We start from the raw sequence: 14,029 nt of genomic DNA, 5'->3' as shown, positions 1-14,029 counted from the left end.
TTCGCCTGAACCTGTAGTTTTTATCACTACTGGTTTGTCCAAACCGGAGCGAACCAGTAGCATTTTACCCCTGGGTGAGTCACTTAACAACTACGGCAGGAAAGATTGTAAAATGGAGCCAAACTCACTTCACAACTGCCTCGCTTAGCAATGGACTTATGGGCTCAGTTGTGGTTGTAAATCAAGGACTACCTATCATGAGTTCCGCAGGCTCTTGAGTTTTATCGATGCATTTCCAAAGTTGCTTCAAGTCATCCATGTGGATTCCTCGCAGGAACTGTTCTGTGGCATTGAGTTTGCCTGTGGTGCCCAAAGGAGAGGCCACATTAGATTTGTTCAACCTTACAAACCGCGTCATTGAAGAGAAAGTCATAAAGCCCCTTCGAGGCCTATATCACATCAATCTGGCTGCAGAATATTACAAATTCAAGCGCGCCATCATGGAGAGCCCTTTTGAACGTAAGTTCTCGGAGCCCTTTCATTTTGATCCCTCTGCTTCTTTTACAGCTCTTGAAAGATGATGAGGATGGATCTAGTGTTTGTATGTTTCTTTATTTGTTTGTTTGTTACATGGTGGTTGTGTATTCCCCGCCACTCCATGGGTGAAATCCAGCAGGTTCTGACAGGTTCTGGAGAACGGGTAGTGGAAATTTTGAGTAGTTTGGAGAACTGGCAAATACCACCTCTGGCTGGCCCCAGAGTGGGGTGGGAATGGAGATTTTGCAGTGTCCTTCCCCTGGAGTGGGGAGGGAATGGAGATTTTGCAGTGTCCTTCCCCTGGAATGGGGAGGGAATGGAGATTTTGCAGTGTCCTTCCCCTGGAGTGGGGAGGGAATGGAGATTTTGCAGTATCCTTCCTCTGCCATGCCCACCAAGCCACACCCATCAAGTCACACCACGCCCACCAAGCCATGCCCACAGAAGTGGTAGTAAAAAAATTTGGATTTCACCACTGCCCCCCCACCCCCCACTGAAGAGGTCTTCCTCACCACAAGGAGCTCTACAAGACCAATAAGTAACTCAGGGGTGTCCAACCTTGGCCCCTTTAAGGCCTATAGACTTCAACCCCTAGAATTCCCCAACCTCAATTCTGGGAGTTGAAGTCCACAGGTCTTAAAATGGCTAAGATTGGACACCCCTGTTCTAAATTATAAACTCTTCCATTCCACAGTTGAAGGATGAAAGCATCTAGATGGCTTCTAGACAGCGAAGACTTGTCTGAAAGACCGTTAGGGTAGAATCTGATTTCAATGCCATATTACAGAATAATATTATGGTTTAATCGGGATGGCCCAAAGTCTGATCTTTTTCTGAGAAAACAGCCATGCTGGCTGAGGAATCCTGGGAGTTGAAGTCCACAGGTCTTAAAGTGGCCAAGATTGGACACCCTTGAAGTAACTGCATGATGTTATGTTTGCACCCCACCCAGATCAAGCCTTATTGATGGGTACCAAGCATCTATGGACATTTGATGGGAAAATGTACAGCTTGACCTCCAACTGCAGTTTGCTGCTGGCCAAAGATTTCTCCCAGAATGCCTTTACTGTCATCCTAAACCAGAGCAGTGGTGCGGACAGGTCTCTATACCTCAACATGAAGAAAAGAGTTGTCATCATTTATCCTGAACAGAAGGTAAAAATTGGAACTTGAGTTAAACTTTTAGCTGTTATCAGTCCAGGCAAAAGCAAAATGGATCGATGGAGATGCTAAAGTTAATTGTTTATTTTTATTTATTTATTTATTTTTAAAATTTTTATACCGCTCCCTCTCCCGAAGGACTCGGGGCGGTGAACAGCCAAGATTAAAAAACATACAATATAAACATTAAAATACATTTAAAACAAAATTAAATCCAATGGCTTTCCCCAATTTAAAACCCCTTACCCATAAAATTCACCAATAAAAATTTTTAAGCCAGCCCGGCTTGCCGAAATAGGAATGTTTTCAGAGCCCGGCGAAAGGTTCTGAGGTCCTGGATCGGTCGTATCCCTGGGGGTAGCTCATTCCACAGGGCGGGTGCCCCCACAGAGAAGGCTCTTCCCCGGGGGGTCGCCAGTTGACATTGCCTGACCGACGGCACCCTGAGGAGACCCTCTCTGTGGGAGCATATTGGCCAGTGGGAGGTTATCGGTGGCAGAAGGTGGTCTCGTAAATAACTGGGCCCTAAGCCATGGAGTGCTTTGAAGATGAGAACCAGTACCTTGAAGCGCACCCGGAAGACCACTGGAAGCCAATGCAGCTCGCGCAGGAGAGGTGTTACATGGGAGCGCCATGTCGCCCCCATAAGTACCCGCGCGGCTGCATTCTGCACCAGTTGGAGCCTCCGGGTGCTCCTCAAGGAGAGCCCCATGTAGAGAGCATTGCAGTAGTCCAGGCGGGAAGTGACGAGGGCATGAGTGACCATGCATAAGGAGTCCCGATCCAGAAAGGGGCGCAACTGGCGTATCAGGCGAACCTGATAGAAAGCCCCCCTGGCCACGGCCGTCATATGCTCTTCTAAAGACAGCCGTGCATCCAGGAGGACACCCAAGTTATGCGCCCTCTCCGTGGGGGCCAATGTCTTGCCCCCAATAGCCAGCGATGGCACCAGCTGGCTATAAAAATGCATCCAAGCTTTTAGCTATTTTTTTGATATTTCCAACCCGGTGATATGCATGTCATCCGTCCTTCTCTATTTTGGATAATAACATAATAACAAAAACCAAAGCATTAAACCAAGAATTTGGGTTCCTAGAACATAGAATATAGAACAATAGGGAGGGCGGCAGGCTGCAAATAGACAAGGAGATGGAGGAAAGATGGCCCTGTTGCGAGGGCTTTTGGTGTGTAGCGTACTCTTGCTCAGTTGTATCTGCAAGCAGGCGCTCGGGACCAGGCTCCTCGGGGGACGGGAGAATGCTTCCCCGGAGGAAGCGGACGTCCGTACGGCCCTTGAATTTGCCATGAACAAATACAACAGAGGCAGCAATGATATGTATAACAGTCGCGTATCCGAAGTGGTCGAAGTCCAAAAACAGATTGTCAGCGGAATTAAGTATTACTTCACTGTTAAGATTGGACGTACAGTTTGCCGTAAGGGAGCATCTGACCTTGAAAATTGTGCATTTCATAACACACCTAAACTGGCACAGACAATGACTTGCACTTTTGAGGTTTACAATATTCCTTGGAGAAACATCATTTCCCTGGAAAAAAATACCTGCGCCTAAAAACACACCTGGTTTCCTACAAGTCAGCTTTCTACTATTCTGATCCTATGTCTCTAGTTAAAATGAGTAACAATCCAGTCACATTTTCAAGTGAGAATTTTTGCCGCTAATTCAGCAACGCTTCTGCGTTTGTAAAGCAAGTACTTTCCTGTAATTTTCCTTTTAGAATACTTTATAAACATGTCATCTTATTTTGCAAGCATGGGTTGTGCCGTAGCAGAGAAAAATCACATTAAAGGTTTTCTTGTCAAATGTTAAAAAAAAAAAAAAAAAAAAGAATATAGAACAATAGGGTTGGAAGGGATCTTGGAAGTCTTATAGTCCAACCCCATTTGAACAAGAGACTCGATACCATTCTGGACCAATGGCTATGTTCTGTCCCCAACCCCACGCACACACACCAACAGACATTCAGGAGTTAAAGACCAAACCAGCCAGCAAAATCCTTTTCCTTATGATAACGGAACTTGGCAACAACCTAGTGGCTGCCTGCCAAGAGTTTATTATTTACAAAGAGGAGAGATAACTTCTCCCCACTTCCGATACATCAAAGGAAAGCAGCTCAATAATTACGGAATTAAATTAAGTCCAGAGATACTTCAGCAAAGTCTTAAAGCAATGCAGAATGGCGTGGAAGCTTTCAGCTTTGTTCGTCACAAGGTTTGACTGGCCACCACACTCCCTTTTATATCCTGTGGGGCGTGGTCCAGTGACTCAGCCTAATCTCAGGCACGCCTTTTCTTCTGTTGCGCGCGCTTATCTCTGTGACGCTGGCGTGGATCCAGCCAAGACTCATTACCCTCATCACTGTCCATCTGTGGCTGCGTGGACGTGCTTGGCCCTGGCCCTATCTCTTGCCCTTTGGCGGACACCGAAGGCATTGCCAGAGAGGAGGGTCCTGGAGAGGGAGGCCTTGCCAACTCCTCCCCTTCACTCTCGGAGTCCTCTCCTGCCAATGACACAGGCTCCGGTAACGGAGCCACAACAGGCTGTCCAATCTCTTCTTGAAAACCTCCAGTGATGAAACACCCATAGCTTCGGGAGGCAAGCCATCCCACTGATTAATTGTCCTCCCAATTTTTCCTTAGTTCTAGGTTGGATCACCTAGATCAGGGGGTCAGCAACCTGCGGCTCTGGAGTCGCATGTGGCTCTTTCACCCCTCTGCTGAAGCTCCGTCGCTCAAAATATGTGTCACAACCGCCAATCTGCGACCACCCGCCAGCATCCAATTTAGTGAGCTTTTCAACCGCCACTAGGCCAACCATGGATAAATCCAAGAAAAGAGAAGTTTCAGAAGAACACAGAACATTTAATTCAACGACATATGCTAGTTTTGTGGCTGCTCAAGAAATAGTCAGGCATGGGAAGGGTTTTGTGACTCCCAGTGTTTTCTTTTCTGTGGGAAACGGGTCCAAATGGCTGTTTGAGTGTTTAAGGTTACAGACCCCTGACCTAGATCAATCCTAGGTTGAGTTCAGTTTAGGTTGGGAAAGAGACTCAGCTCACATACTCAGCTCAGAGTTAAGAGTAACCTAAATTATCTGTATATTTCTACTGGCTTGCGTTTAGCATCTTGAAAGCAATCTCCTCAAGCTGAATTTTTTAAAAAATTGTTTTCAAACAGATCTTCAAGCAATACAACACTTCGCTGTTGAAGGACTGTGGGAGTTTTGAAGTCCCTCTCCAAGAAAATGGCACCATCGTCCAGGTGGACACAAACCATGTTGAAATGGCTACAGCTGATGGAGCGTTGTTTTTTTGTGACCTTCATTACGATTTCTGCACCTTTACCTTGGATGGATGGCATCATGGTTTGTATGAAGCATTCAGAATAGAATAGAATAGAATAGAATAGAATAGAATAGAATAGAATAGAATAGAATAGAATAGAATAGAATAGCAGAGTTGGAAGGGACCTTGGAGGTCTTCTAGTCCAACCCCCTGCTTAGGCAGGAAACCCTATACAATTTCAGACAAATGGTTATCCAACCTCTTCTTAAAAACTTCCAGTGCTGCAGCATTTACAACTTCTGGAGATAAGTTGTTCCACTGATTAATTGTTTTGACTGTCAGGAAATTTCTCCTTAGTTCGAAGTTGCTTCTCTCCTTGATTAGTTTCCACCCATTGCTTCTTCTCCTGCCTTCAGGTGCTTTGGAGAATAGTTTGACTCCCTCTTCTTTGTGGCAGCCCCTGAGATATTGGAAGACTGCTATCATGTCTCCCCTGGTCCTTCTTTTCATTAAACTAGACATACCCAGTTCCTGCAAACATTCTTCATGTTTTAGCCTCCAATCCCCTAATCCTCTTTCTTGCTCTTCTCTGCACTCTTTCTTGAGTCTCAACATCTTTTTTTACATCACGGCGACCAAAGCATTCATGTTAAGAATGAATGGGTGTCCTTAAAAGCCTTCTGGGAACATTAGAATAATATAACCGTATGGGGCATTCTCTGATTCTGCCAAAGCTACCTTTGTAATCTGCAGTGATTCAATTTTTTTCCTGTTCTTTCTAGGTGTGTCTGCTGGCCTTTTTGGTACCAATGATAATGAAGCTGGCAACGAATGGATGCTTCCTGACCACTCCCTGGCTAAGAGCTTGTCAGAATTCATACAAGCATGGCAGGTATTTAGCAGAGGAAATACTGAACCCTAGTAGCCTAAAAGGAAAGATGAAATAAGATAGGGCTAGGGGTGCGATGGCTCAATGGTTAAAGACGCTAAGCTTGTCAGCTAGAAACCCTGGGTTCGAGACCCAAGCGGCGCATGATGGGGTGAGTTCCCATTATTGTTGTGGCCCACCAGTGGCCAGCAGAGCTGGCAGCAGATTCGGACAGTGGTTGGGGAGGAACGTGGGCCAATCCTGGAGTATGGGGAAGCTCGGACGAGGGCTCTGAGTCGGAGGCAGAGAGGGGGCCTAGGCCATCTGGTAGTTCTTTGCTGCCTCCGGAGTCTCTGGAGTCTAACATCAGCAAGGCAGAAGAACAGTGTCAGCCTATTCCCAATGTGCGCGTGCACAGAGCTGCCAGAAGACAAGAACAATTAAGGAAACAGGGTCGGCTTGGGAGTAAGGCTTGGAGATGATTGGCCCCTCCCATAAGACATAAAAGAGAAGCGGATGGGACGTGAGCTTTTGCAGGAAGCAATTAGTTCATCTGGTTGGTAAAAGCTCTGGACAAGTTCTGTTTTGACTCTGTTTGGCCTTGCCCTGTGTGTGGCAATAAGTTCTCTGGCAGCATTCCAAGGGAGATAAGGTGAGTATTTGTAAACACTCCCCTGAAAGACTGCTTGAGAAGCCTTTCAGATTGGGAATGACAATAATTCACAGCCGTTTGAATTAAAGAGGTTTGCCGGGACTAAGTTTGTGCTGTATACTTTCTAAAGAACAATTCTTTAGAAAGAACAATTATCAGAACAATTATTTGCTCAAGCTCCTGCCCACCTATCAGTTCAAAAACATGCAAGTAGATAAATAGGTACCACTTCAGTGAAAAGGCAACAGTGTTCCATGCGCCTTTAGCCTGCTGACCACATGATCATGGAAAATTTGGGGTTCAATTGCGGTCATAAGTCAAGGAGTACCTGTACTGTAAAGAAATAATCAAGGAACAATTGAAAGTAGCGACAAAGCAAATGCCAAGATTTGTTCCTCCATCAGTGCTGATGGTGAAGCTCATAAGATATGTATGAATGGCTGGTCTCTTTAGAGATGTGATATTTGCTGAATGCATACATACCCATTCGTTCTGAGTAAATAACCTTGTCCTGCAAGGTGGACATAAGCTATGCAATGCAAGCTCTGAATTGTTTATAGTACTGACAGTGGTTGTGTTTGATCTTTTCCTCCAAGGTGAACAGCCGTTGCAGTGAAGTCATGAGAGATGACAAATCTTGCGTCAGTCAGCAGAGCGCTGAAATCTGCCAGATCTTTTTCCAAGACTCCGCCTCACCTTTTAGGAACTGTTTTGGAGTTGTAAGAATATAATGCTAATGATGTCCTGCATAATGATTTAGGGATTGGATGATAAGAAAAAATAGATTATGCCATTGACAGGGGGTTGGAGTAGAAGACCTCCAAGGTCCCTTCCAGCTCAATGATTTTATGTTGTAACCTCAGAGTAAGCAGTACATTTATAGCTATGATTATAACTGCTGTAAAAAAAAGGCAGCTATTTTTTAAAAGTTCTTTTCTGTCTTTTGCACCATTCTTTTCTTTCTTTCTTTCTTTTTCTTTCTTTCTTTCTTTCTTTTCTCTCTTTCTCTTTCTCTCTTTCCTCCTTCCTTCCTTCCTTTCCTTCTTTCTTTCTTTTTCTTTCCTTCCCTCCCTCCGTCCCTCCTTTCCTTCTTTCTTTCCTTCTTTTTCTTTAATTCCTCCCTCCCTCCCTCTCTCCATCATTTGTTTACAGAAGAGCTTTATGGATTCTTTTCCTGCTTAAAAAAATACTTGTACTTTTCTATTATTTTTGTTTGATCTGTGTTTTACAAGCTCATTCAAACAGATGTTCTTCACTCGAGCCAGACTAAAGGAGAATATTATATTTACCCAATAAACATCTGAACATTTTACTCTTCCTTTTCTTAAAAAGGTGAACCCTGAACCGTTCTACCACTGGTGCAAAACTGACCTGTGTGAGCTACAGAGCATCAAAGTAGCCTGTAACTTAGCTGCAGCCTTCAGGCATCTGTGCAACCGGAATTTCGTCCCGATAGAGATGCCCCTTCAGTGTGGTAAGATGTCCCACCTCCCCCAACACACCACTAAATAAATTAGGGATTTAAAAACTGTTTATTTAGAACTGTCATGCCTCGCCACTCAAATATCTGTCACATTACAATCATTACAAGTTTACAGCCGTTCGTTGAGCAACTGTTTGAAGTTACATTGACACTGAAAATAGTGATTTACAGCCGGTCCTCACCAGAGGTGGTATTCAGCTGGTTCGCACCGGTTTGCACGAACCATTGGCAGGAAATTTGGCCAAGGTTGCCGAACCGGTAGCGATGGCTGGCTGGCCACGCCCCCGAACAAATCCCCCAGTCGCCACTCGCTCGCTTGCCCTGCTCGCCATGTTCGTCACCGCCATGTTCTTTGCCCATGCAAATCCCATTGCCTTTCACATCCAATGGGATGTGCATGTGCGAAGAACATGGCAGCAACAGCAGTAGCTTTTTCCGCGACCTCTGGTACTTTTTGGCGGCCTACGGCCAGGGGCCGCCAAAAACTCCAGTCAGCTTGCCATCAGGACTCTGGACCAGCCGCCGTGGAAGTTAAGCAGCCCAAACAAAGAGGCGGTGGTGGTGGAGGAAGCGAGGCTAGGACTGGGGCCACTAAAGGAGGGGAAACAGGGGTGACTGGCGAAGGGAAGGCGGGGGTAGATAGGTGGAAATTCCAACAATTTTCCTACCTTTTCCTGTGGGCATGACTAGGTAGGGGTGGGGGTCATGTGACTGAGTGGGCGTGGATGACATCAAGTTGGCCATGCCCACTCAGTCACATGCCCCCCCCGCCTAGCCACGGCCACCGAACCGGTAATGAAAACTTTTGAAACCCACCACTGGTCCTCACACTTCCAACTGTTGCAGCATCCCCATGGCCACATGGTTCAAATATGGGTGCTTAGCAAACTGCATCTATTGCAGTTGCAGTGTCATGCGCTCACGTGTTCTTCATTTACAGCTGGCTTCCAAAAAGCAAAATCAATGGGGAGGAACCAGATTTGCTTAACCTTAATTTGCTTAACTCGTATTCTGGACATAAACTGTTTCAACTCCTACCCTCAAAACGACGCTATAGAGCACTGCACACCAGAACATCTAGACACAAGGACAGTTTTTTTCCCAAACACCATCACTCCGCTAAACAAATAATTCCCTCAACACTGTCATACTAGTTACTAAATCTGCATAACTATTAATCTTCTCATCGTTCCTATCACCCATCTCCTCCCACTTATGACTGTATGACTTGTTGCTGGCATCCTTACGATTTATATAGACTGTTTCCTAATATGATTCAATTGCTTATTTGTTCCCTATGACTATCATTAAGTGTTGTACCTTATGATTCTTGACAAATGTATCTTTTATGTACACTGAGAGAATATGCACCAAAGACAAATTCCTTGTGTGTCCAATTGTTGTAGAATGAAGAGACCAAACAACATTCCTGGGTCAGCCAGAGACAGTTTTTACTGCGCAAGGTTCAGAAGCAGATTGGTTCTTGCTATCTGAACAAAGGAAAGAGATCTAATACCCCTGTTTTATACTTTTCCAAGACAAAGGATTTTGCTAGCACAGCAGTTTTCCATATATGGTTAACATACATCTGTTACATGATAATTGACATTTCCTAATTACTAAATTCCTGCCCTAATTTATAGTACATGAGATAATTTTAGCTAAACATCCTCTTTAGTTCTGTATCCGCTGATGCGTAGATTTATGGCTTCCTTTGATAATAATTAACTTCTGGTTCCATATGGATGTCCTTACATTCTTGACAGCTAGGTTCTTCAGAAGATATATATATATTACCCAGGATGTAATTTATCTGACTTAATGTAATCTTCCAAACAAGTATTGTTCTTCCAAACCAGCACATTTCTTTCTTACAATAATGTGAATAAGGAGGGCCCTTCAGTGTTCATATAGCTGATCCTGCATCATTCACATTACAATCACACTTGGTGAATAAAGAATTCTATCTATCTATCTATCTATCTATCTATCTATCTATCTATCTATCTATCTATCACCCAGGCAAAAACGGTCTTAAAATTGGGCATGATTCACTTAACAACTGCCTTGCTTAATGATGGAAATTCTGGCCATAGTTGTGGACATAAGTTGGCAGCTCCCTGTACTGTAAGCTGCCTAGAGTCATGTAAAAGTGAGATGAGCGGCTACATAAATCAAATGAATAAATACATAATGACAATTTTATTTCATTTTAGAGACGGCAAAGTGAGACTGAGAAGCAGCTGGTTGCTTGAAGCTATGCTTGCAATAGAGGGAGGATCTTCCTACTTAAATTCCCCACCAGCCCAAGCTCAACTCTAACAAGATCATAAGCTTCATCTTACAAAACTTGTCCCAGATTGGCTTAATGAAAAGACTGGAGGAGCTTTTAAGATTAGCTTTGACTGTTGCAGTAGCCACCAACTGTTCGACCATCTGGATGAAGTCCTCAAACTGCTTCTCCTTGTGTTCGCCATATTAAAGACGATACAACTCGAAAAGTATCCTCCGGAAAGTGTTGCAGAATGTAAAATTAGATCTCCTTGTAATCAATTTAGAAGACTGTCAAGAGTTCGTTGCAGCAATCACATCCAGAATTACACACAGGTAACTGATTCAGCAGGATTCATTAACTTCTCTTTATATCCATAACAACACATGAGATAAATATACAATCCAAAAGCAGTTTTTCCAAGTGGTAGTAGTTACAGGCAAAACACAGGCAGAGGAGAGAAGTTTCAGTTTCAATTCAGCAGAGCAGACTAGTTTCAGTTTCAGTTCTGAGCACAGAGCTAAGCCACGCCCAGGCTCCAAAACTATTTCAGTCACCAATCAGCTCCCATTGGCTGATTTAGTTGCTATGGCTATACATTGGCTGACCTTGTTACTAAGCCCTATTCCAGTTCATGAATATTCTGACAAGTACTGGATTTCTTTTTTCCTGCTCCTTCTAATGACCAAATAAGATTTCAATCATGTTCAACCACATCTGAGATAATTCATGTTGAATTGGAAGGGCATCGGCATCTGGAATCTCCTTTCCACTCCGTGTTCTGTACAACAGCTTGTTCTTTGGAAACTCCCCCTTTTCAGATGATACAAAAACCCACTCTTCTGGAAACTTTTTAACACCTCCCACACACCGACACCCACACATACACAAAGATGCCCAGGGGGAGAAAAAAAAATCTCTGAGGAATCTCTGACTCGCTGTAGGACTTTAGAACCAAAAATGAAATAGTTAAATAAAAAGCAGCATTAAAATGTGAAATGGTTGCAGTCGTTTTATTGCTTATGTATGTGTTTGCCCGTTTTAATATTATAATAGAGGACCCTATATAGGTTGGAAACATGCAGAAACCTTCATCCTGGATAGACAACATCTAAAACGATGGAAGAAACAATATAGAATAAAAGGATAGAATTCGAGACACCTGGTCTACTCCAACATGTGGGAGGGAGTATACTGCATCCCTTTCGCCTTTCAGCTCCAATCCAGGAGCCCTCAAGCAGTCACATTCACAACAAACCATTTTATATCAAATTTATATTTTGCTGATAAAGAAATGAAGGGAGACTAGTATAGATCTATTTCAAGCTTTTTAGCTTTCATCAGCTAGCCATACCCTTACTCAGATTCAAACTTGGGCTTCCTGCACGTTAGGCAGCTGAATTAACCTTCTGAGCCACAAGTTCTCCTCCCTTCATCAGCTTGAGCCCAAGTTCGATTTTTTTTCGTCCTCCAATTGGGACACAGAGTTGCAGATTAGCCAGCATACGTCAGCAGCAGCAAATATAGATAAACGACAGCTCCGACCTCGCAACAGAGAACCCATCGCTTCTAAATGAAACAGAGCCTGAAGATGACAGGGTTGTGAGCCTGTCGAAACGTTGCTTTAAGAAAAACTTTTAAAGTCCCTGGTAGGATTTTAGCTGAGGTTTTAAAGGACCTTGCAGAGTGCTCTGTAAGGATTTTTAGAAGATTTTAAGCTGGGATTTTAACCAGGATTTTAAATATTTTAACCAACTTATTTACAATGACGTGGGAAAACACCCGAGATTTTAATTTTTTGCATATGCACACCCGCGAAAACTTAAGACATATATATATATATGCTCCTGGAAGTACGAAGCCGAGAACACCAGCCTGAAGATGACGAATGAGACTTCGTCGAAACGTCGCCAAGACACTTCCAATTTTACGTGGGAGAAGACCCGAATAACCAAAGACCTACATACAAACACCCGTGAAAACCTGAGAATATATATATATATATATATATATATATATATATATATATATATATATATATATATATATATATATATATATATGTATGTATGTATATATATAAATAAAAATAATATGAAGACTTATACAGCAGTATATATACATAAAATTCTGCCTTGCCTTTATATACATCGAACTAGGTACTGTACATACATAATACAGATGTACAAATACATATTTATACATTTATGTATTTGTACATCTGTATATGTACTTACAGCACCTGAATCGATGTATATAAAGGCAAGGCAGAATTATAATAATAATAATAAGAAGAAGAATAAAATAATAATAATAATAATAATAATAATAATAATAATAATAATAGTAGTAGTAGTAGTAGTAGTAGTAGTAGTAGTAGTAGTAATAGTAATAGTAATAGTAATAGTAATAGTAGTAATAATAAAGTTAGAGGAAGCAATGTAATGGCCAGCCATTTCATATCATTTTCTTAGAACCTCATCCAGGGTGCCCTTCAGGACTGTCCAACCCACCTCTACCCTCCCTCCTCCCCCATCCACCGACCCATATTGGCTGGGAACACTGGGACTTGGAGTCCCAAACCATCCATGCATGGTAGAGGCAGCCTCGCCTCTTTTAAACCAAAGCAAGAGGAGGAGAAGAAGAGAAACGACCCGACCTCCCAGGACCAACGAGAGGGCAACGGCTAGACGGGCAGTGGGGGGGGGGGTTGTTTGTGTGTGTGCGGCGCCTTTCGCGACGTTTTTTTTTTTTACGACAGCGCTCTTTTCCCCCCCCAGCCCTCGGGCGGCCGGAAGTGCCACTTGGGGGCAGGCGGAAGCGGAAGCGCGCGGGGGGGAGGGGGGAGCAAAACAAAGAAGAGGCGGCGGCGGAGGGCGCTGGGATGCGACGGAGGGACGGTGAGTGGCTGCTGGGGGCGCCTTCACCACCGCACGGGCCCCGGGGTTGCAGCAGCCGGCCAGGCCGGGTGGGGTGGGGGTGTGAGGGTGAGGCCTACTGGGGTCTATGGGAGTAGGGTGGGGGGCTGGCCTACAGTGGGGTCGCAGAGGCCCAGTTCCCCTCCTGGGCTCGGCTGGAGCCACGACCCGGGGAGACGAGCCCGCCTGAGGAGGGAAGGCAGCGGGGCTTCCTCCACGGAAGGGGTGGTGGGGGTGGCCTTTGGTCCCTGGACGCCTCCGCCCTGCCTTCCCCTCCAGGCTCCCTTGCTGGCAGCTCCGGCTGTGGCTTAAGGAGGCCTCGGGGCTGGGTCAATATTGGCTCCTTAGGCGGGTCTCCAGGGTTGCTATATGGGCGTGACTGTCGGGGGCTTGGAAGCGTTTCTGTCTCTGCCGCCCTAAAGGTAACCTGGGGGTGGGGAGGAAGAGTACTGCAGGTTTATTCTATTTATTATTACTACTACTACTATTACTATTATTACTATTATCTCTTATTCATTAAACAATGAAACTCAAGTCAACTGAACGTTCAAAAATGCATCACAAATACGATTGACTGGTGCTAAAGGTTGATATGGGCTGCTGCCAGCATCCTAGGTATCATCTAAGTATCTTCTTAAGATGTAAGATATTGATGATGATGATGATTATTATTATTATTATTCATTAAACAATGAAACTCAGTCAACTGAATATTCAAAAATGCATCACAAATACCATGGACTGGTGCTAACGGTTGATATGGGTTGCTGCCAGCGTCCTAGGTATCAACTAAGTACCTTCTTAAGATGTAAGATGTTGTTGTTATCTATTATTATTATTATTATTATTATTATTATTATTATTATCTTCATTAAACATGAAACTCAGTCAACTG

The 14,029-nt window shown here is 44.0% G+C and overlaps 2 protein-coding genes and 1 pseudogene across 11 annotated transcripts in view; all 3 read left to right on the top strand.

The window, feature by feature from the left end:
- The window catches only part of APOLTP (apolipoprotein lipid transfer particle homolog), an 86,925-nt gene extending 75,710 nt beyond the window's left edge, over positions 1-11,215 (top strand). The window contains exons 56-62 of the mRNA XM_087878599.1: positions 275-459; positions 1,430-1,632; positions 4,835-5,021; positions 5,724-5,833; positions 7,058-7,180; positions 7,794-7,935; positions 10,161-11,215. Of these exons, the coding sequence (XP_087734725.1) occupies positions 275-459; positions 1,430-1,632; positions 4,835-5,021; positions 5,724-5,833; positions 7,058-7,180; positions 7,794-7,935; positions 10,161-10,174 (964 nt within the window). The 3' untranslated portion in view covers positions 10,175-11,215. The remainder of the gene's footprint in view (positions 1-274; positions 460-1,429; positions 1,633-4,834; positions 5,022-5,723; positions 5,834-7,057; positions 7,181-7,793; positions 7,936-10,160) is intronic.
- LOC148112105 (cystatin-2 pseudogene) lies at positions 2,762-3,461 on the top strand (annotated as a pseudogene). Its single transcript, XR_015729836.1, has one exon. The product of XR_015729836.1 is annotated as a cystatin-2 pseudogene (transcript).
- A 1,787-nt stretch (positions 11,216-13,002) lies between the features above and the next one.
- The window catches only part of MARF1 (meiosis regulator and mRNA stability factor 1), a 43,950-nt gene continuing 42,923 nt past the window's right edge, over positions 13,003-14,029 (top strand). For 4 of the 9 annotated variants that reach the window (XM_087878415.1, XM_087878414.1, XM_087878413.1 and 1 more), the window contains exon 1: positions 13,021-13,116. The gene's annotated coding sequence lies outside the window, so the exon portion shown is untranslated. Of the gene's footprint in view, positions 13,117-14,029 lie in introns of all 9 variants that reach the window. The other 5 variants (XM_034430230.3, XM_060692919.2, XM_034430227.3 and 2 more) reach the window with 4 other exon arrangements.

Source organism: Pantherophis guttatus, chromosome 14 (genome assembly GCF_059756535.1).
Source record: "Pantherophis guttatus breed Tessera chromosome 14, ASM5975653v1, whole genome shotgun sequence".
Lineage (NCBI taxonomy): Eukaryota > Metazoa > Chordata > Lepidosauria > Squamata > Colubridae > Pantherophis > Pantherophis guttatus.
Note: the sequence above shows the minus strand (reverse complement) of the source record. Positions and strands in the feature narration are given on the sequence as shown.